This window comes from Myxine glutinosa, chromosome 3 (assembly GCF_964187855.1).
Source record: "Myxine glutinosa chromosome 3, kmMyxGlut1.1, whole genome shotgun sequence".
NCBI classification, from domain to species: Eukaryota; Metazoa; Chordata; class Myxini; order Myxiniformes; family Myxinidae; genus Myxine; species Myxine glutinosa.
The window spans coordinates 172585334-172607514 of NC_136263.1; the positions used below are offsets into that span (position 1 = coordinate 172585334).

Genomic DNA, 22181 nt, shown 5'->3' on the forward strand with positions numbered 1-22181 from the left:
CTCTCTCTCTTTACCTCTCTCTCTTTACCCATCTCTCTCTCTTTACCTCTCTCTCTCTCTTTACCTCTCTCTCTCTCTCTTTACCTCTCTCTCTCTCTTTACCTCTCTCTCTCTCTCTTTACCTCTCTCTCTCTCTTTACCTCTCTCTCTCTTTACCTCTCTCTCTTTACCTCTCTCTTTCTTTACCTCTCTCTCTCTTTACCTCTCTCTCTCTTTACCTCTCTCTCTCTTTACCTCTCTCTCTCTTTACCTCTCTCACTCTTTACCTCTCTCTCTCTTTACCTCTCTCTCTCTTTACCTCTCTCTCTCTTTACCTCTCTCTCTCTTTACCTCTCTCTCTCTTTACCTCTCTCTCTCTTTACCTCTCTCTCTCTTTACCTCTCTCTCTTTACCTCTCTCTCTCTTTACCTCTCTCTCTCTTTACCTCTCTCTCTTTACCTCTCTCTCTCTTTACCTCTCTCTCTCTTTACCTCTCTCTCTCTTTACCTCTCTCTCTCTCTTTACCTCTCTCTCTCTCTTTACCTCTCTCTCCCTCTCTCTCCCTCTCTCTCCCTCTCTCTCCCTCTCTCGCCCTCTCTTTAATTTTTCATGTGACCTTTAATTGAGATAAAACATAATAGTGGGTTGACATCTCACGTGGGTGGAGACGTATGCATTGGTGTCAAATTCTACTTTTAGTTCCTCTTCATTTTATACATGACAGTATTCTATTTTTACGAAGTTATTCATTTTACATTCCTTTCTGTTTAGTAGAAAGCGTGATGGACACACGGAAGGACAGATGCTGTTCCTTTTAGTAACAGATACACATTTTATGAAGGTATTAATAGTGTGGCAATTATTATTAGGTTTCCTCTGCCTTCTTTTTTTTTTTTTTTGTATACAAGATCGAGGCTCGTGAAAGAGCTAACATTAATCACACAAAAAGTCAAACCGACACATAAAACACAAAAATAAGGGGAGCGGTAGACAAGTTGGGGAGAGAGGGGGAAGGACACAAACACAACATTTGAGAGCAGGGACATCAGGAGAAATGTGGGAGGGGGAGGGCTTGGGGGGAGTTGGGAGAGGTATAAAACACATGAACACTGCAAGAACTTCCAGGAAAGAAGTTGGAATTAAAAAAAAAAAGTGTATCTGGGGTGAATTAGCGGGGGTAGAAAAGATCAAGGTTTTGGATGGGGGAAGATAAGAGATGGTGGTGAACAGCTGTTTTAAAGACCTGGAGGGAGGAGTGGGATTGAAGGGAGTGTGGGAGTTTGTTCCAGAGGCGGGAGAAAAGGGGAATGAAAGAGTGAAGGTGAGCAGAGAGCCTATAGTCAGGGAATATTGCAAAAATCTGGGAACAAATTCCTTACCAAGAAATTTTTTCACCAATGTGTTTGTAAGGGTGTCCACGAACACATTTCAAAAAGTTTAAATTCAAGTCCCCTAGGGGAACCCGTGACAGGGGTCAACAGGGGTCAATTACCTTTTTTAAGATCAAATTTTTCTTATATTTACATTCTGGGTCACAGTATCCGACAGGAAGCATCAACATTATTCAAAGTAGGCTCATTTTAAAGCTATGAACATATCTGACATGGTGATACCTAAAACAAATCAATATGTTAAAAAGTTTACACAATTTTGAGCAAAAAAAATTAATATTTTGTCATTTTTTAGGTAAAAATTAACTTTTCTGGTCTACAATTCGTCTTCTAGGTAGATACCCCTTCATTTCATTTTTCTGAAAGTTTCCAGCAAACTGCCCAAGATATGCAGCCTTAATGTATTATAAGTAAAACATTCTGGTATTTCTAAAATTGAAACTATGAAAGGTCACTGACCTGGCACCTGGCACCTGGCACCTGGTCACCAGGTCTGGCACCTGGTGTGACATCTGTATCGAGCAGAAACTGATGAAGGGGGCCAAGTCAGAAGGTGGTTTGAGCAGAGGAAAGATGAGGAATAGTGATTCTGGCCACAAGTGCTGGGTACAAACCCTCAACCACTTCTCCGATGTCAACCAGCGCATGGAGGAAGGTGCCAAGAAACATGGTCCACTCCACAAAGACCGATGAAGCGAGACGCTGAAGCGATTGGACTTGCCCTGAAGTGGTTGGAGCAACCGGCGGTGCAACTGCAAGAAGAATGGTGTCAAGTGTATCTCAGCATGCGGAAGTTGTACAGGCATTACATGTATGAACTGTATCCCTGATGATGTAGAGTCTGGAGAAGACTCAGACCTCGACTCCTGAGGTATTTGACATTGTGGAGCAGTATCGATTTAAACCCTTACACGAAAGCGGACGAAGCGATGGTAAACCGATTCCGGATTCCCAGTAACGGTTATTACAATTTATGTAACAATAAGGGAAAACAATAAAGGTCAGTGACCTTTCATAGTTTCAATTTTATAAATACCAGAATGTTTTACTTATAATACATTAAGGCTGCATATCTTGGGCAGTTTGCTGGAAACTTTCAGAAAAATGAAACGAAGGGGTATCTACCTAGAAGACGAATTGTAGACCAGAAAAGTTAATTTTTACCCCAAAATGACCAAAAATTATTATTTTTTGCTCAAAATTGTGTAAACTTTTAAACATATTGATTTGTTTTAGGTATCACCATGTCAGATATGTTCTTAGCTTTAAAATGAGCCTACTTTGAATAATTTTGATGCTTCCTGTCAGATACTGTGACCCAGAATGTAAATATAAGAAAAATTTGATCTTAAAAAAGGTAATTGACCCCTGTTGACCCCTGTCACGGGTTCCCCTCGGCGAATTGAATTTAAACTTTTTGAAATGTGTTGGTGGACACCCTTACAAACACATTGGTGAAGAAATTTCTTGGTAAGGAATTTGTTCCCAGATTTCTGATAATATTCCCTGACAACTAGATTTTGGCAGTTTAACCATAAGAGGGTTGCAGGCAGATCTTGTGTGACCTGAAGGAATATTGGGGGGTACAGAGCACAGAGAGAGCTTGGTGAGCAAGGCTGGAGAGGAGTCGGTAAAAGACAGGAAAGACCACCAACCTGCCTGCGGTGAGTGAGTGAAAGGCCCTTGGAGTTAGCTTCATCGCAGGAGATTCCAATGATTCTGAAAGCTTTGGTTTCAACAGCATGAAGCCGATCGAGGTGTGAGGCAGGAGCACCGGCCCAGAGCGGGGAACAGTATTCCATTGAGCTGAGGATGAAAGCCTTGTATGTGCTGAGGAGCTCAGGTGTGCCAAGGAAGGACTTCACACGATAGAGGATGCCCAGTCGGTGACTGGCTTTGGAGGCCAGCTTGGAAATGTGGTTTTCCCCAAGAAAGATCATGGCAGATAGTGAGACCCAAAAGCTTGAGCGACAGAACTTCTTGGAGAGGATTGTTGAGAAAGTAGATGGGAGGGTTATCCAGTCGGTCTTTTCAGAGAGACATAGCAAGAGTGTGAGATTTGTCAGGATTGAAAGACATGTTCCACTTGTTTGACCAGTCTGTGATTTTGTCCAGGTCTGCAGAGAGGGAGGAGGCTGCAGACTGCCGATCTGAGGGATGAGGAATGGAGCGGCAGATAGTGGAGTCATCAGCAAAGAGATAGAGAGGATTTTCCAGAGAGTCGGAGAGATCATTGATGAAGCCCAGAAATAGCACAGGGCCCAGAACACTACCTTTGGGAACTCCAGCCAGAATAGGAAGGGGAGATGAGAGAAATCCATTCAGGGCCACACGTTGCCTTCGAGCAGAGAGGAAGTCCGCAAGCCATGAGTGGAGATTTCCATGGATACCATAGGAGGAGAGTTTGGTGAGCAGAGCTGGGTGCCAGACCGTATCGAAGGCACGTGATATGTCAAGTGAAACAGCTCTGATTTCCTGTTTGCATTGAGGACCTCCATCCATTGTTGAGACAGCAGAAGCAACATGTCCAGAGTAGAATGACCTGGTCTGAATCCAAATTGATGATCAGAGATCAAGCCATTGGAGAAGAGGAAGGATTTGATGTCCGAAGCAATGATGGATTCCATGACTTTGCTGATAATTGGAAGCAGGCTGATTGGTCTGTAGTTGCAAGGATCTGTTTTGCACATTTTTTGTGTAAAGCAGTAATGTTTGCTGATTTCCAAGATGCTGGCAGATGACCTTGAGCAAAAGAGAGGGTGAAAAGAACAGAGAGAGGGTGAGATAGAGCGGCAGAGCAGGATTTTAGGACCCGTGGGCTGATGCCGTCTGGTCCAGTTGCAGAATCAGAGTCGAGGTTTGACAAAAACTTCTCCACCTTGTCAGGAGAGAAGGACAAAGAGTCCAGGAGCTGTTGGGTTCGACTGGGGAAGGTGGGAACAGAGAGAGATGGGTTTGGGACACAAGATTTTGAGGCAAACACAGAGTTGAGGCATTCGGCTTTGTCACGTGCGGTGTCAACTGTGTCGCCATTTGAGGTAAGGGAGGGGATGGAGGGGGAACAAACACCAGAAATCGATTTGACCAGACGCCACCAGGATTTGGAGGAAGGAGACAGGTTTGAGAGTTCAATCTTGAGTGTGGAGAGATAGTGCTTCCTGGCACTCCTGAGGGTAGACACACACTTGTTCCGAGCTTGGTGGAAGGAACTGAGATCGCCTTCAGTTGGATTGGCCTTCCAAGAGGCAAAGGCAAGTTGTTTTTAAATGTTTAAATTTAAAGCATTTATATGTTCTCAGCAACCGTTGGACCGGTTGACACTAAATTTTCACGAAGTGATTTCCTAGACATGTAGAATTTTCTACTGCCAAGTATGACGTCATAGATCACGTGGTATGGACGCCATCTTGTAAAACACCTTCAACTTTTTTTTTTTTGTATACAAGATCGAGGCTCGTGAAAGAGCTAACATTAATCATACAAAAAGTCAAACCGACACCTAAAATACAAAATAAGAGGAGCAGTAGACAAGATGGGGAGAGGGCGGGGGGGGGGGGGGGGGGGGGAGGACACAAATGCAACTTTTGAGAGCAGGGACCTCGAGAGAAATGTGGGGTGGAGTGGGCTTGGGGGGAGGTGGGAGAGGTATAAAACACATGGACACTGCTGGGACTTCCAGAAAAGAAGTTGGTATTTCAAAAAAGTGGATCTGGGGTGAATTAACTGGGATAGAAAAGATCAAGGTTTTGGATGGGGGAAGATAAGAGATGGTGGTGAACAGCTGTTTTAAAGACCTGGAGGGAGGAGTGGGATTGAAGGGAGTGGGGGAGTTTGTTCCATAGGTCGGAGTAAAGAGGAATGAAAAGGGTGAAGGTGAGGAGAGAGTCTTGATTTTGGCAATTTCACCAGAAGAGGATTGCTGGCAGATCTTGTGCGACCTGTGGGAATATTTGGCGGACAGAGCACAGATAGACCTGGGGTAGCTAGGCCGGATAGGAGTCAGTAGAAGACAGAAATACCACCTACCTGCCTGCGGTGAGTGAGTGAAAGGCCCTCACAATCAGCTTCATCGTGGGAGATTCCAATGATTCTGAAAGCTTTGATTTCAACAGCATGAAGCCGAGCTAGGTGTGAGGCCAGCTAGACCAGCTAGGTGTGAGGAGCACGAGCTCAGAGGGGAGAGCAGTATTCCATTGAGCTGCGGATGAAAGCCTTGTTTGTGGTGAGGAGCTCGGGTGTGCCAAGGAAGGACCTCACACGATGGAGGATGCCCAGTCGGCGACTGGCTGTGGAGGTCAGCTTGGAAATGTGGTTTCCCAGGAAAGATCATGGCAGATAGTGAGACCCAAAAGCTTGAGTGACAGAACTTCTTGGAGACGATTGTTGAGAAAGTAGATGGGTTGTCTGAAAGCGGGAAGCGGGGTTGTATGAAAGCAGGAAGGCGGAGGAAACCGGTCATCGCTGCCAGCAGTTATAAAGTGGCAGTTATAGTTATTATTATTTTTGCATTTTACCCCAATAAATGGATAGAGCAAGGACAAGCAACGCTGGGAAGGTAATGGCAAACCTCCCAATATAACCCTTGCCAAGAAACTGCAACCGTAACAGCGCTCTATCGAGAGTATTGTGAAGGGCCTTGCTTCCGGATAACTCCAGGAGGACAGCCTGTCTTAAAATATCACCATCGTCAGTCACCTCAGAATTTCTCGCTGGATCCCACATCCTATGTTGTGTTACTATGCAAAGAAGGCGAGAAACGAGCGAGTACCATGCTGAAAATCGTGCAACCAATCTTAATTAGTTGGCCGAGGAAGACCAATGTATACGTAAGCGCTTCTTGTACTTACTAAGCCCAATTATACCTGGTCAAACACCTCCAGCTACCTTATGCCACCATCAGAACAGACAGAACAAGCTAGGGAGATTTGCTTTGCAATACATGTCCCCTTCGGGTGTGATATTTTGTAAGTCCAAAAAGAGCATAACTGTGAAAAATTGACGAAACACCTGAAACTCAAACTTGTTCTGTCACATCACAATAAAGCCATGTACCAAGTTTCAGTTGAATATGTTAAAGGTTAATGGTTGACAGTCTGGGAAACCACAGTTGGGATGGATGGACACACAAACGGAGAGCAAAACGATAGTCCCCTCTGGTAAAATCAGTAGGGGACTAATAAGTTCAGCTAGGAGCTGGATTCAGCCATGGAATATATACAAAGCAGGTAATACCACAGGCATATATGTATGAAAAAGGAGATTACAACAATGATTTAGAACATGTATGCAGTCCCACTTATCCCCTAAATGACATTCACGCCTTTGGAACCCTATCAATCACTTATCAGCTTTACAATGGCCTGGTGCCCTATGCATCTGGGCAAAAGAAAGATGGGGAAAAGGCAAGGTAGGTTTGAGAGAAAGATGGGGAAAAGGCAAGGTAGGTTTGAGAGAAAGATGGGGTCGTGTATCCTTCACACCTTGCACCGACCTGGTTGTGCTAGTGCCACACAATAGTTCTGGCTAATGGCCTAGTATCCGGACCATTCACATCTCGGACTTGGGCCCTTGTCAATGTCGCCAACGCGCTGCCCTTTCTGTGTGCTCTGCGTTGGACCATCTGCAGCACTAACTTGATGTACGGTGTTGGCTGGAAAACTTGGGAGGTACTCGGAAAACTGTGCTGGTGATGTAGCCATGCGGTACAGCAACACGAGCAGGATTCAATGCAAAAGTGTGAAAGAACGAGAGGTGTTGGATGTGTGAAAGGAATAAAGGCGTGAGAATGAGAGGAAAGGTGAATAAAAGGATGAAAGATGGTGAAAGAAAAGAACGAGAATGAGAGCAAGAAGGAAATGTATAGAATGGCAGACAGCATGTACTGTGCGAGCCCGAGACAAGAAGGCTGAAGCTGGCTAGAACTAGAATATCGTCTGTCTTCAAGACGGTGTCTTCACCCGATATGGGGATTCTGCTCCCCCCCGCACGTGTCCCGATCTCCTCGGTCCGTAGAAGGAGTTGCGGCTGTTGAAAGATACTCCCCTTGTATCTGATATGTGTGTTGGTACTCCAACCCTCCAGTGGCATCTGGTGATTGGCTTTCGGGCTTTTGGTGTGCTCTCTTTGTCATGATGGATCGGTGTGGGGTTCCAGCCCTAGGTTCTCACCAAACCGGTCAAAGGTGGTTTTGGATAATGTTTGCAAAGAGGGTTGGAAACGGCGATCTGAGGGTTTGCCCTGGCTTTTCACAGAGTGAATGTATGTGATGTGCAATGTGGGAAATGGATGATGGAAAGAGTGTAGAATAAGAAAAGGATACATATTGGATTTCTAGATACACACTCACAACACATATCTGCCCACATGAATATACAGTATGAGTGTGTTTTTGTCACTTGAGGTGGAAAACCACCGCAGTATAATACATCAAATCAAATCAAAAATAAATAATATTTTGATTATGATGTACTTGTGGGGAAAGCCTCTTTATGCTCAGGCTATGAGGACACTTGGCAGCACGACATCGTGAATAAATGTGCCCATGAAAATCAATGAATCATACTGATGACCTGGCTAGTCTTCTGCGCCTATGTGCATCAGACTTCACGTTGCTTTTACTGCACCTGCAGCCAACGATGTTCATATGAATAGAGAGTGGGAGAGGGGTAGCACACACCTCTATCACGTTAATCGCTTCTCGGTGCAGGTTTTTCCCTTCATTGGAACCAGCTCAACTACTCACCACACATTTTTCACTATACAACGCAATTTTTCCGTATAAATGTTCCCCCTTTCCCTATTTTACAACCCTAAACAATTTTCCATCTACCCATTTTCCCTATATTGCACAACACACAATGCTTAGTGAGCACGCCAACAAGGGAAGAGATTCGTGGAAAGCGACGACTCGCACCATCATCATGAGTTAGGGCAGAAATTTGGACTTTGGCCATGTTGCCGGTGATATCTCACCTACTTTTCGCCAAAGCCACCTTCGGGATATTTAACGTCCACCAACTAATGTCGGCAGATGTGAGACACCTGGTTCATCCGAAGAACGGCACACACATTGATGAATCACGCTGCCTGGGTAACGCCAAGATGACAGTTTAGAGCTGGGACTTTTTAAAGAACTTGTTTAGTTTCATGCATGCTTCTTGACATAAAATTTGCAGGTCACTCACTGGGCATGGTTGTATTTTGATAGTGAGTAGTTGGATGGAGGAAACCTGCCATTAAATTCTGATTGTATGGCTGATATTGCAGAGAACCTTATCATTCAGTGAGCAGGGTTGGAGTGAAGCCTCACGGAACCCTTTCATTTTGCACATGATTTTTCAATTCAAGGATTATGATGGGCTATGATGCAATGTAGTTGTGAGTGAAACATTTCATTTCCACAAAATCTATGTAGGCATGTGTCACTGTGATGGAATGGGGGTGTGGATCAGTATGATCATGACAAACAATTTGTTTTTAAGCAGTGTGATTGTTGTAGTTGTGGGCATAGCTCAGTACTCGTGTGACTAAAAGCACGGCTCGGTGCTCGTGTGACCAGAGGCACGGCTCGGTGCTCGTGTGACCAGAGGCACGGCTCGGTGCTCGTGTGACCAGAGGCACGGCTCGGTGCTCGTGTGACCAGAGGCATGGCTCGGTGCTCGTGTGACCAGAGGCGCGGCTCGGCGCTCGTGTGAACAGAGGCACGGCTCGGCGCTCATGTGAACAGAGGCACGGCTCGGCGCTCGCGTGAACAGAGGCACGGCTCGGTGCTCGTGTGACCAGAGGCACGCTCGGTGCTCGTGTGACCAGAGGCACGGCTCGGTACTCGTGTGACCAGAGGCACGGCTCGGTGCTCGTGTGACCAGAGGCACGGCTCGGTGCTCGTGTGACCAGAGGCACGACCAGCCGCAATTTGACATGAGCATGGGCCCTAGGGTTTGTTCAAATGAGAATGTTTCCAGCACTATCGTCTCTGCTTTCCTCGGTTAAATACTGTTTACAACCGAATGAGGCAGCACCATTATGCTCACGATTTGCCGGACGTCCAAGTACGTTGGTGAGCTATTGGTATTGGCAGTACAATCTTTATTATTATTAAGATGCGGTTACACTTTGACTTGTTTTGTTTGGGAACGTTAATTTATTGTTAGTTACAGCTCTATTGGTGATTCAGTTCACATCAATCTTTTCCTGCTTTGTGTTTTGCTTTGAATGAAATGGATCTCATTCCACGCGCTGTATTTATTGCTTGCCAATTCACATTTGTGGATGTTTCTGTTGAATTTGTAATTGCATCGAATGACTTCAGATGTCTCTCTGTGATCTCGCTCCTGTTATTGTCATTTTCAAAAGAGAGCAACGGTTCAATGTATTGGTTGCTTGCAAAGCTGGATTATGTCGAGTTTCCTCGGACCGTCTTGCTCACCATGCCTGGTTCACCCATTGTGTGACATTGCACAATCATCGGAGGTCAACTCTTGCAGCGTCAGATGCCACCCTGGTTTATTCTTATTTTAGTGCTGACGTTGATGATCACAATAGATCCAACGTCATTCAGAGTAGAGCAGTTACAGAAGACTGAAAGATATGTGCCCTTCGGCACATCTTTTCACCAAACCTGTTCTTTTCACTGTTCAAGTATAAAGGTAAGGTGTTGTGAAACAGGAGAAAGGTGTGCTTTATGTCATTTTTAAGAAAAGTTAACGTGATCTTGAAGTTTTAGTGGACTGTTTCAAAGTTAGTTAGACAAGCTAAAGAATTTGAGCACAGGCTTTGCATTGTGCCAAACTTGCTCGAAATTGCAAACTTTGTCTCTCGGGAATGTTGTCTCTTTTGTACGAACTGTGAATGCATGCAGTGTTCTTCAAACATTTGCAAAATAAATGGATGCTTATGCTATTAGGAGCTTTAAAACCATGTTGGGATGATCATGGTTGTGCATTTTAGAAGTTTTTTTTTTTTGCCTCCATAACTTTGGTTATTCCTCTAAAAATGGCTCTGAAGAGACTGCTAAAATATATATATATATATATATATATAATTTTTTAGGACATCTTATTTATTATTACTTCCATCACCGAAAGTGGATGGAGGTTATGCTTTCACCCCTGTCTGTCTGTCTGTGAGAATAAGATATTTCAAAAAGTTCTGGATAGATTTGGACGAAACTTGGTGGACAGGTTTTGTGTCTGACAAGGATGAATCGATTCGATTTTGGTGAAGATCTGAATATGGATTCGGATACGAGAATTATTTATTTTTTAAAGTAATTCTTCACCATTGAGAGATTGGGCGAAAAGCGATGTATAACATGATATTTTAAAAAGTTATGGACGGGTTATGGCTAAACTTGGTGGACGAGTTGGTTAGGTGACGAGAACAAGCGATTAGATTTTGGTTCAGGTCCGAATCTAGATCCGGCCGATCAGTGGGATACAAAACATAAACTCTTCAGCCTGGAGGAGGTATGCTCTCTCCTGCGTTCTGTTCTAGTTTGCTCATGTTACTTGTGTTGGCAAAGCTCTGATAATACACCTGCCTCTACGTAACAGTTGTTTCAGAAAATTGGATTTGACAAACTACCGAATGTCTATTTCTATGTTATCCAAGTGTTTAATTCATTAATTCGTGTGCAGCCTGTGTCTGTTTTGCATCATTGCTGGGAGTACTTTGCTACTGATGTCGTTCCCGGAAGGTTGTAGTGTAGAAGAAGAGTTTGGAATTTGTTCAGGGTGCCGGTGTTAACCTGCCTCCTCTTTGCGGAAGACATTGAGGGATCTTTAACGTCTACCGACCGCCAGCTCTGGCAGCAAGATCTTCCGATGGATGTATTTCCCACCCGAGGGACGGCACACACCCATTGATGCCTCACCCTGCATGTGAAACACTGGGGTGACGGTTTTATAGCCGTGTCGAGATTCAAGCTCAGGTTAGGCAAGCGTGTGTGTACTAGAGTCTTCTCTTGTAGACTATCCTGCCAGCCCAGCGTGATTGATACTAATCTCCAAAAAGCTTCCCACATCAATGCCAACTGCTGCTGCGATTTGGAAACCAAGGCATCTTTTCCTCCCTACTCTGCTGAGGGTTTTTAAGTATCACAATGTTGATTCTGTTTTTTCATCATTAATCACTGTGTGTTGTTAAGCGGATTACCTGTGCTTTGCTGCAAGCCACATTCACAAGCTGCTGTGCTGGTTGACTTGTGGGATCGGGGTTGATCCTTTGAGTGCTTTGTCCAATGGTTGTGCTATAATGTCACGTGCCTGATTTTTGCAATCTTTACACTTCTCTTTTCACAGCTGTAACACTTTCTGGTGCTTCAGAACTGTTTAATGCAAATGAGCTGTGGTTGTATTCTGTTTTGCTAGTCAGTGGGAGATGAAACAAGATGGCGATTGAAACGTCCATCTAGTGTTGTCTTTACCGGCTCTACAAGGCTTTTGATATTATTCCGGTTGTTTATGGGAAGATTTTTCTAGCAAGATCTGTGCAAGAAACTTTGTCTCTTTCTGTCGCCATGTCCCATACCATCTTCAATCTGTGCGCAGTCAGCTTTCAATCTTTTGTGTGTCCGGTTGTTGAAGCGAGTCGATTGCCTGCTAAAGGTAAGCTTGTTCCCTCCACCACCGAAGGTGGATGGTGGTTATGTTTTCACCCCTGTCTGTCTGTTTGCTGTTGCGAAAATCGAAGATTTTTCAATGTATATGGGTTGGTCTTGTGCGTTATTCTGTCTGTCGGTCACAATTTTCAACCGATCTTCGCGAAACTTCACCAAGCAGTAGAGTTAGTCATAAGCAAGAACCCTATTTTGGGTCAAAAGGTCAATAAGTCAACATAGGCCCAAGGTCAACATGGGCCAAATTTATAAAATCCTCAATTTTCATCTGATTGACTTGAACTTTTAAGAGGACTTGCATATCTGGTCACGGAATTCAAATCGATGAATACGAGAATGTTTAATTTCTTAAAGCGATTCTTCACCATTGAGAGATGGGGCCAAAAACGATACATAGCGTGATATTTCAAAAACTCGTGGATGGATAATGACAAAACTAGGTGGATGAATTTGGTAGGTGACAATAACGAGCCGATTTGATATTGGTTCAGGTCCGGATGCACATCCATCCTATCAGTGGGATGCAAAATGTAAACTGTTCAGCCTGGCGAAGGTGTGCGCTCTACCGAGTGCCGTTCTAGTTTTTTAAGCATTTATAAATTGGTCTCATTGCCCCTGTGGTACTATCTGACTGGTTTCAAACTGCATTCTCCACTTGTGGTGATCTTACAAGGGTTTTTGTATATTTTTGGGATGCAGTGAATGAATGATAATAGTTTATGGTGTTTATCGAGGAACCATAAAATACGTATTGTGTTTGAAGCTGCTTTAATCAATCGCGTGTCTCCAAATTGTTTAAAATCGTTCTTGAAATTTTCATGAATAAAAGGGTTATTAAGAACATAAAATAGTTTATTTTCTCGAGTTATTGAGATCATGAAACTTATTTTCAATAATAATGATGATCCAATAATGTGACTGGCATAGCCTGGTGTTGGCTTAGCGGTTAGGGTGCCGGCTTGGGATCCTACGATCTTGAGTTCGAATCACGGTCGATCGTTGAATTAACGCCAGGGGGGTTGACTCAGCCTGTCATCCTTCCGAGGTCGGCAAATTGAGTACCAGCTTGCTGGGATGAATGATCCCGGTGTGTACCCCGGTTTAGAATAGGTACACCGTATCCTTGCGCATCGTAAGGGGCGACCAATGGTTGGCGTCAGGAAGGGCATCCGGCCATAAAAACATTGCCTCAAACAGGGCCCATGAGCTCATGGGGCCCGCAAGGCCAACCCCCGCTCTAGCGGGGAAAATGGCCTTAAAACGATCATTCATTCATTCATTTTCATTCAATAATGTGACTGGCGATGTGGATGGAGATGATGATGTTGGGGAATTTGAAGGGGTATTACGTTGATGGCCCATGTTAATTAGCTGAATAAATGTGGAAAATAGTTTTCCAACCCATGATTATTCGAGCGCATTGATAGCAATCCGCAAACCTTGCCTCAATAAACTCATCACGTTGGAGCGAATCCACGAAGGAGAAACCCATGAACGGCAAGGTCCTCCTGTACTTCAATTGTAATAAAATAATGATTCTAAAGATCATTTAAGAATCAGGAGGTTTGGCGCTACTTCAGCAGTCGTATTCACCAAACACCATTATACACTGTATAATACGACGATGAGTCGCAATTTAGGATTGATGTGATTGATGCTGTGAAGAGGAACAGGTTGAGATGGTTTGGTCATGTGTTGAGGAAGGATGAAAGTGACTGGTTGAGAAGAGTGATGGAAATGAATGTAGAAGGAAGTAGAGGACGGGAAGACCGAGAAAGACTTGGCTAAAGATGGTGGAAGAAGAAATGCGGGCAAGGGGGTTAACAAGGAGAGATGCAGAAAATAGGGCAAAATGGAGAAGATTGTCATGGGGACCGCAAGGCTAACCCCCACTCTAGCAGGAAAAATGGCCTTAAAATGCATGTTGTTGTTGTTGTTGAGACTTTATTGATCTGTACATAGCCATTATGGTGGCATCTTCTTCACCTCGATACACATGCCACACCCTCTAATGCTATATATCGATATATAGCACAGTACTTAGAGTATTATGACGGGCAATTTGTGTTCTACAGTCTTCAAGTATGCAATCCAATTTAAATAAAGGTATAAAGAGGCTTAAAGGCGTATAAATGAAATAATTTCAGGATTTCACCGCCATTTTCCCCAGTGTCTATTACACCACATTACCTAACACGTTACATTAGCTCCTCCTGCTTGATATTTGTGCTATTTCTAACGTCCTTAAAAAGAGTAAGTTTCCAGTTCGGAATGATTTACAATTGGGTTTGACTGCCACGCAGGTAGACAGAGTGAAAATTTTTTTCACTTTTCTACGTGCATGTGCGGTTGGGATGAATTCGGAGCCAATGTACAGTAAAATAATGTATGGAAAAATGAGGCTTATCTTCCCATTCATGTTCCGAATTGTGTTCAAAATATAACATTCGATTGCAATAATTTGTTCCTTGATCATAAACTGATAAAAGAGACAGACTGATGGGCCGACATGAACCAAATGTTTAACCCCGCTTTCGTTTTTTGTGTGCATGGGGTAACGATTTGTGTTATTCGACCATTCCTCTACATCGATAGGTGCTGAGAATTTTAAACAATCGGGCGCATATTTGGTATTGCACGGCCTACAGTTTGTCACATTGTGATTGAGACTTGTAATTGAGAGGGCGTTTGGTGATATTTGGATGTGTAATGAAAATCTTGCAAATTAAAGGGCTGACATAAAAAAAAGTGACTGGACCTTTCACCAGAAGTTCTGTTGTAAAATATGGTGAAGTTGTGCTTCAGCAAATGTTTGCTTTTATCGAACTACATTGGTGATCCTGCGGCGTCCTGAGAACGCATCGAAATGTAGACAAAATTGGGGACGCCATGAGTTTGATTTGCATTGTAAAGAGCATCTTAAAGGTGAACTCGGGGTCTCCCGAGATCACCAATTTCAGAGACGGACTCGGGCAGTTTTTGTCCCCTGTCGCACCGCGGAGCGAAAGGGGGACTATGGTTTTCCCCTCCATCTGTGTGTCCGTCCGTCCGTGTGTGCGTGCGTACGTGCGTGTGTGCGTGCATAAGCGAAGGACCGCATTCGAATTTGGTGTGTGGGTGCAACCCACGTCAAAATCCAAGATGGCCGCCGCCATTTATTTCTGAACCTTGTGAGCGGAATATCTTGAAAAATAAGCGAAGTACCAACTTCTAATCTGGTGTGTGGGTGTATCTAGGCATAAGGAAGAACGCTATTGAAAATTGGGTCGCCACGTCAAAATTCAAGATGGCCGCCGCCATGTATGTCTGAACCTTGTGAGCTGAATATCTTGAAAAATAAGCGACGTACCAACTTCTAATCTGGTGTGTGGGTGTATCTAGGCACAAGGAAGAAAGTTATTGAAATTTGGGTCGCCACGTCAAAATTCAAGATGGCCGCCACCATATATATGTCTGAACCTTGTGAGCAAAATATCTTGAAAAATAAGCGAAGTACCAACTTCTAATCTGGTGTGTGGTTGTATCTTGGTATAAGGAAGAACGCTATTGAAAATTGGGTCGCCACGTCAAAATCCAAGATGGCCGCCTCCATGTATGTCTGAACCTTGTGAGCGAAATATCATATCATAGCATGTTTTCTGCGTCTTCCACTTTATCAACTCGCATCACTTTCCCGACGGGGGACCTAGGCATAACGCTTGTTATTTTTGTACAATGTCTGTCCAGACAAAGCTGTGTCTCAGTAAGGATTAGAATCCGGGATGAGATCGCTACTCCAACTTGCGTGATGCAAATTCTGAGAAAAAGGAAGTTGGAAGGTTCAGATTTATATTTGCAATCCCGTTTGACTTCCATTGAAGAAAGCTCAGTATCGGCCTCAAAACCTTTTCAGAATTGCCATTACAATGAAACATGCACTCAACTTGAAAGATTACTTAAATACACTTCCCTCATTTTGATATTGGTGTGAGATAGCCCAGCTTGTTTTGTACAGGCTCATATGGTATCTCTTGTATGTTCATATGGCATTGTGGTGGCCTGAGGTTTTGGGGAAAGTAAATTAGGGATCTGGTGTCCAGACAACACACACAGCTTTGCACTCAGTCGAAAGTGTTCGCACTTAAACCATGATGACAGTGGGTGCTGCAACTCCTTTCACGCTATCTTCATAACACCAGCTGTCATGTCTGCATTTAGGTTGTGGACATGAAAGAGCCTTTGGTCTTTATCAAAAATAGGTGGTCCTTGTGTTCTGGCACTCTGACCACATTGCCATGTTTGGTTTCGCCATACAATTCACTACTTGCACTAGGTTGGAGTTCTGAGGTGTACTTCTTCGACATGCGTGTCATGTGCCAAATGGTTCTCTTTTGGCTTAATTACCTTGTGATGCCTATGATTTTGATTCAGATGTGTGGCGAGCACTTCAAAGAAATAAGGTCACCATGCCCCTTGTGTGATGTGTGGTTTGTATGTCGCTGCTCAAACTTGCATGTTTGTGGGAGGGGGGTGGGGGGGGGTGGTGGGTTGTTTATTTGGTTTTTATTTATTTGATTAATTTTTATTTTGTTTTATTTCCTGTCCCAGTGCCCTCTGACCTTACCTCTGCAGAGCAGGTGGAGCTGGACAACATCCAAAAGCGCAAGCGAGAGCTTTTGAAGGACATTGAGGTAAAGCATCACATGGGTAACATAATACAACACATTTCAATCGTGTAAGTAATTTCCTGGTGTGTACCCCGGTTTAGAATAGGTACACCGTATCCCTGCACATCGTAAGAGGCGACTAAGGGTTGGCGTCAGGAAGGGCATCCGGCCATAAAAACATTGCCTCAAACAGGGAACCATGATTGTCATGGGGCCCGCAAGGCTAACCCCCGCTCTAGCGGGGAAAATGGCCTTAAAAACGATCATTCATTTATTCATATTCTGCCACTGAAGGTGGACAGAGGTTATGTTTTCAAATATATTGTTTGGTCTTGTGCGTTTTTCTGTCTTTGTCTCTTTGTATGTCAATTGCCTATAGGTCACAATTTTTAACCAATCTTTACAAAACTTCACCAAACGGCAGTTGGTCATAATGAAGAAGCCTATTGATTTTGAGGTTAAAAGGTCAAAGGTCAATAACTTTGTCAAATTTCTAAAATCCTCAATTTTTATCTGATTGACTTGATATTTGAAGAGGATTTGCAAATATGGTCACTGGATTAAACCACTAATTATTTTTAGGTCAACATAGGCCAAAACGTCAAAATAGGCCAAATTTCTAAACCTCTTTTAAGGAATTTGAAAGTATCATACTGTGCACGACATATTTATTTGTTTGTCTGTGAACAGGATATCACAAAGAGTTGTGGACGGATTCAGACAAAACTTGGTGGACATATTGGGTGTGTGACATGGAAGAATCGATTAGATTATGGTGAAGATCTGAATATGAATTCGGATACAAGAATTATTTAATTTTTTAACTCAACTGGACTGCCGTCCAGTTGAGTTCATCACATACTGAACCCTCCGGCATCCGTCGTCTATCGTCTGTCGTCGTCGTCTTCTGTCGTCTGTCGTCCGTTAACTTTTCGATGTTAACACTCCAGCATCCACAAATATCAACCGATTCTGATCAAACTTGACATGCAGCATCCTTACCCCAAGGACCAGGTTGGTATTACATTTCAGCCCGATCCGTTGAAAAATGGTGGACTTAGGCGACCATTTTGTTTTTGGTCATGAAAACGACGTTAACACTGGCGTCCACAAATATTAACAGATTTTGATCAAACTTAGAATGTTTAACCCTTACCACACAAGGTAGGTTGCTATTGCATTCCAATCCGGATCACAAAATGGTCGCCATAGGCCGCCATATTGTTTTCATCTCTTTGTTGCAAAGTGTAACATTGTACCAATTGTAAAACGAGGACAAGTATAAAGATACAAGGACCTTAAAAATTTTACACAAGAATGAATGAATGAATGAATGAATGATCGTTTTAAGGCCATTTTCCCTGCTAGAGCGGGGGTTAGCCTTGCGGGCCCCATGACAATCATGGTTCCCTGTTTGAGGCAATGTTTTAATGGCCGGATGCCCTTCCTGCCGCCAACCCTTGGTCACGCTCTTACGATGCGCAGGGATACGGTGTACCTATTCTAAACCGAGGTACACACCGGGTACACACACAAGGTTGTTGGCTTTTCATTTAAGTCAAATCTAGTACAGACAACTGACCTACTTTAAAGTTGTCCAGTCAGTTCAGTTGAGTTCTGCTTCCCTGGAAGCTCTAGTTAAGTGATTCTTCACCATTGGGAGATCAGACGAAAAGTGATATATAACATGATATTTAAAGAAGTTATGGACGAATTATGACTAAACTTGAGGGACGAGTTGATTAGGTGACAAGAACAAGCCGATTAGATTTTGGTGTAGGTCCGAATCCAGATCCGGCCTTGCAGTAGAATACAAGACATAAACTCTGGCGCTCTGTCGAGTGCCATTCTAGTTTCTTATTTTATCTATGTTGTTGAGAAAATTATTTTGAGTGTTGATTGAGTTTTCCAGTGATTGAGACTGCTGCTGTGATTTAACATTTCTGTCCAGATTTATGAACTCTGGTCGGCAGATTGAAGCCGTATTAGCTGTTAAGATAAAAATGAGTATTAAGCATTATGTTCGAGCAGATTCTGCTGTCTGGTGGACCAGTAATCCTGATGTGATTGAAAAGGTTTGTTGTGTTTAAAGTATGCAGCGATTTTGTGAATTATGGGAAGACTTGTCTTAAAGCAGACAATGTTCATTTTTCCAAAGTCGACCTGCAATTGCATAACACATTTGGCAGCATTAGAATGATCTGTACAACCATTCTTTTCAACAAATGAAACTTGATCTCTACCATGCGTTCCAGCTATAAAAACGTATATTACTGATTTTGCGGAAGTATATAAAACTAACTGATTTGGGGAAGTATCAACACCACATTTCTGCATTGCAGTGTTTTTATTTTTATTTTACTCATGTTGTTTTCGGAATGCCTACACCGCATCCCATAAGAGGAGCCTGTGAATACAAATGCGGCCAAGTGAAAACACCACAGCCAGCCTGTCGACAAGACCGATTATGTTTTAACGGAGAGGAGAATGTTTCGTTTAGAACGTACTGCTGGATTAAGTTTATTTCATCTTGTACACACAGCGACTCAAGGATGAAATCCAAGAAGTTGTGAGTGAGATTGAGAACTTGGACAGCATGGAGGAAAGGTAGGAAGGAAGGATGATCTGGAATTCATTCGCAGCACTTTATGTACTCCCCCAATCAGTTTCCCTCCCACACTGTGTAAGTCAATGCCTCGTAACACGTTTTGCAACAATTTGTATGACACGACAATTTAACAGATGAATGACTTGCTTGTTACTGAAAGTGAAAATGTGAGCATGGATTGTTGGTCATTCTTAAACTGTTCATTCGATAGTCTGAGATGTTTGATCTTGTCTACCAAATTAAGATGTGCAATTTGGTTCTTGTTCATTGAATACTTTGGGGAAATATGACTTTCGACTTTGACTTTGGGTTCGACTAAGTCGCCGGAGGCATTATGTTTGTCCGTCCCGCTGTCCGTCTATCCGTCTGTCCGTGATAGCTTTTCGTTAACGCGATAACTTAAGAACAGCTGAAGGAATCTGTCAAATTTGGTGCATGTATGTATAATGAGGTAACGATGAACTGATTAGATTTTGGGGTCACGAGGTCAAATGCCAAAGGTCAGAGGTCATGTTCAGTAAAAATCCTGTTACTGCGATAACTTGTATACCAGTGATGGGATTCTCACTAAATTTGGTATAATTGTGTAGAATGATGTATAGATGAAATTATTAGATTTTGGGGGCAAAGGTCAAAGTTTTTAATAGGTCTATAACTTCAGAACAGCTGAAGTGATCTAATTCAAACTTGGTACAGGTATGTATCATGATGTAAACATGAACTGATACAATTTTGGGGTCAAGAGGTCAGAGGTCATGTCAGGTAGAAATGTGATAACTTGAGAACAGCTGAATGGATTTAAATCAAACTTGGTACAAGTAATGTAATTATGTGATAATGTGGGCGGAGGCATATCAGTCGCCGTCGAAGAGTGGCGTTCTAGTTGCCCTCGCCAGAGGAGAGGGTATTGGATTTGAGTCAGTTTGTTTCTTTGTCTGTCTGTCTGTCTGTTTGTCTGTCTGTTTGTTTGTTTGTCCGCACAGAATAAATATGATTTTCTCTGCAACCGTTGGTCCGATTGACAGGAAATTTTCACCACAGGTGCATCCCCACTTGTGGAATTTTTTAATGATAATTATGACGTCATCGGTCATGTGGTTTAGCCGCCATCTTGGAAAAACTGAAGAAAATTGCAACACTATATCTCTGAAAGTTCTGCATAGAAAATATTGAGACATGGCTCATTGTAAAGAACTCTCCATGTGGAATAAAATATGGTAATGATGATGTCATAGGTGCCTCCATTATGACGTCATAATTCTGAAATTCTAAGAATGGCTGAAAGGATCAAAGTCAAACTTGGTACAAGTATGTGTAATGATGTAAATATTAACAGCTAAGATTATGGGGTCAAAGGTCGGAGGTTCCGTCAGGTTAAAATTCTGTTACTCGTAATGGTAACATCACATCACATCACATCACATAACTGACTTGTGAACCAGTGATGGGATTTTAACCAAACTTGGTATAAGTGTATATTATGATGCAACAATTAACTGATTAGATTTTGGCATCAGGTTAGAGGTCATGCCAGGTAAAAATGTGATACTTCAGAAGAGCTGAAGGGATTTTAATCAAACATGGGACAAGTATGTATAAACCTTCGTCAGTGCGTCCATCCATGATAGATTATCTGTTACTAAAAGAGTCAGAGGTCACGTTAAAACTCCTGTTAATGTGATACCATTGGCTATGGGATTTTAAACTAAACTAAGTACATGTACCATGACACATATGTACAGATTAGATATTGAGGTCAAATCGTTTTGAGGTTTTAGGTCAAAGTTAGAGTAAGCAAAGGCTTGAAGTGGGAGGAGGCACATCGGTCAACATCATGACGTCAAATTATGTCTAGTTCTTGATAACTCCACTGGATGACACCATAATATAATTATTTAATGGTATGTGAAACAATTTATTCATGCCCTCCCGCTCCCTTTATTTTGTCTTATGTGTCCATTTGTTTTTTTTTTGTCATTAATGTTAGCTCTTACACGAGCCTCGATCATGTGTACAAAACAAAACAAAACAAAACAAAAAATAAATGCTTGCTCGAGTAAATTCCGTAAATATGTTTCGTTGACATGATCACATTTTGAATGGTTGTTAGTTATACCTATAAACTAGTTGAGAAAATAATTTGTTCTTCCCAGTTATTTTTCGTTCTATGAAGTTGAAGTTCATGGAAGAGTGAGGGCAACAGAAGGGGAGGGGAAGCATTGCACTGACAATGGGACAGCGGCCCAACAAGCAGGGGAACTGGAAAAGAGAAGTGGGCTGTGGGGGGTGGGGGGGGGGGGGGGTGGGGGGGCGGAGAGAGACAAACATCAAACAACAAATGTAAACGACGCCTGCAAGAGCCTGTGACCTATACAAGGGCACGCGGCCTTCATACAAAATCACACACGTGGGCACTCGAGACATGCAAATACATTAAATCAACAAATTAACAAAAAACATTAAACTAGTTGATTCTTGAACAGGTAAGCGCAGCTTTAGAAGACGAGGTCTCAGAGCAGAGGAGATGGTGTCGGGCTGTGAAAGAACCCTGAAATAGAAGATTGTTTATTTTGTCAGTTATGACTATATTCTGCTTTTGCTTTCCTTTATAACATGGGGAAGTTTGACGGTAGTGTTAATTAAGGCATTGCTTTTGGTAGAAAAGGACCCTTTTTCTGTAAGAATATGTTGTGTATTAAATTTAGTTCTGTTATAGACGATTTATTTGCATTTCCCGCAGTAAAACGTTGAAGAGAAACAAGCACATGGCAATGGGACGTAAAAAGTTCAACATGGACCCGAAGAAGGTACTTGTCCCCAAGCACAGAAACTATTTGGAGCATATGTGTGGTCTCTCCCAGACTGCTGTTGTGTTTGCCAATATGAACTTGGTTGTGCTTGATTTGATAAATGTTAGTTTTAATACTTTCTTCAACATAGTC

The 22181-nt window shown here is 42.8% G+C and overlaps 1 protein-coding gene across 5 annotated transcripts in view; it reads left to right on the forward strand.

Annotated features, from left to right (window-relative positions):
• Positions 1 to 22181, forward strand: part of LOC144891382 (cytohesin-2) — a 119974-nt gene that overhangs the window by 63575 nt on the left and 34218 nt on the right. For 2 of the 5 annotated variants that reach the window (XM_078774743.1, XM_078774744.1), the window contains 3 exons: positions 16573 to 16655; positions 19174 to 19238; positions 21980 to 22046. In XM_078774743.1, the coding sequence (XP_078630869.1) occupies positions 16573 to 16655; positions 19174 to 19238; positions 21980 to 22046 (215 nt within the window). Of the gene's footprint in view, positions 1 to 8872; positions 9427 to 9900; positions 10016 to 16572; positions 16656 to 19173; positions 19239 to 21979; positions 22047 to 22181 lie in introns of those variants that run through there. The other 3 variants (XM_078774742.1, XM_078774741.1, XM_078774745.1) reach the window with 3 other exon arrangements.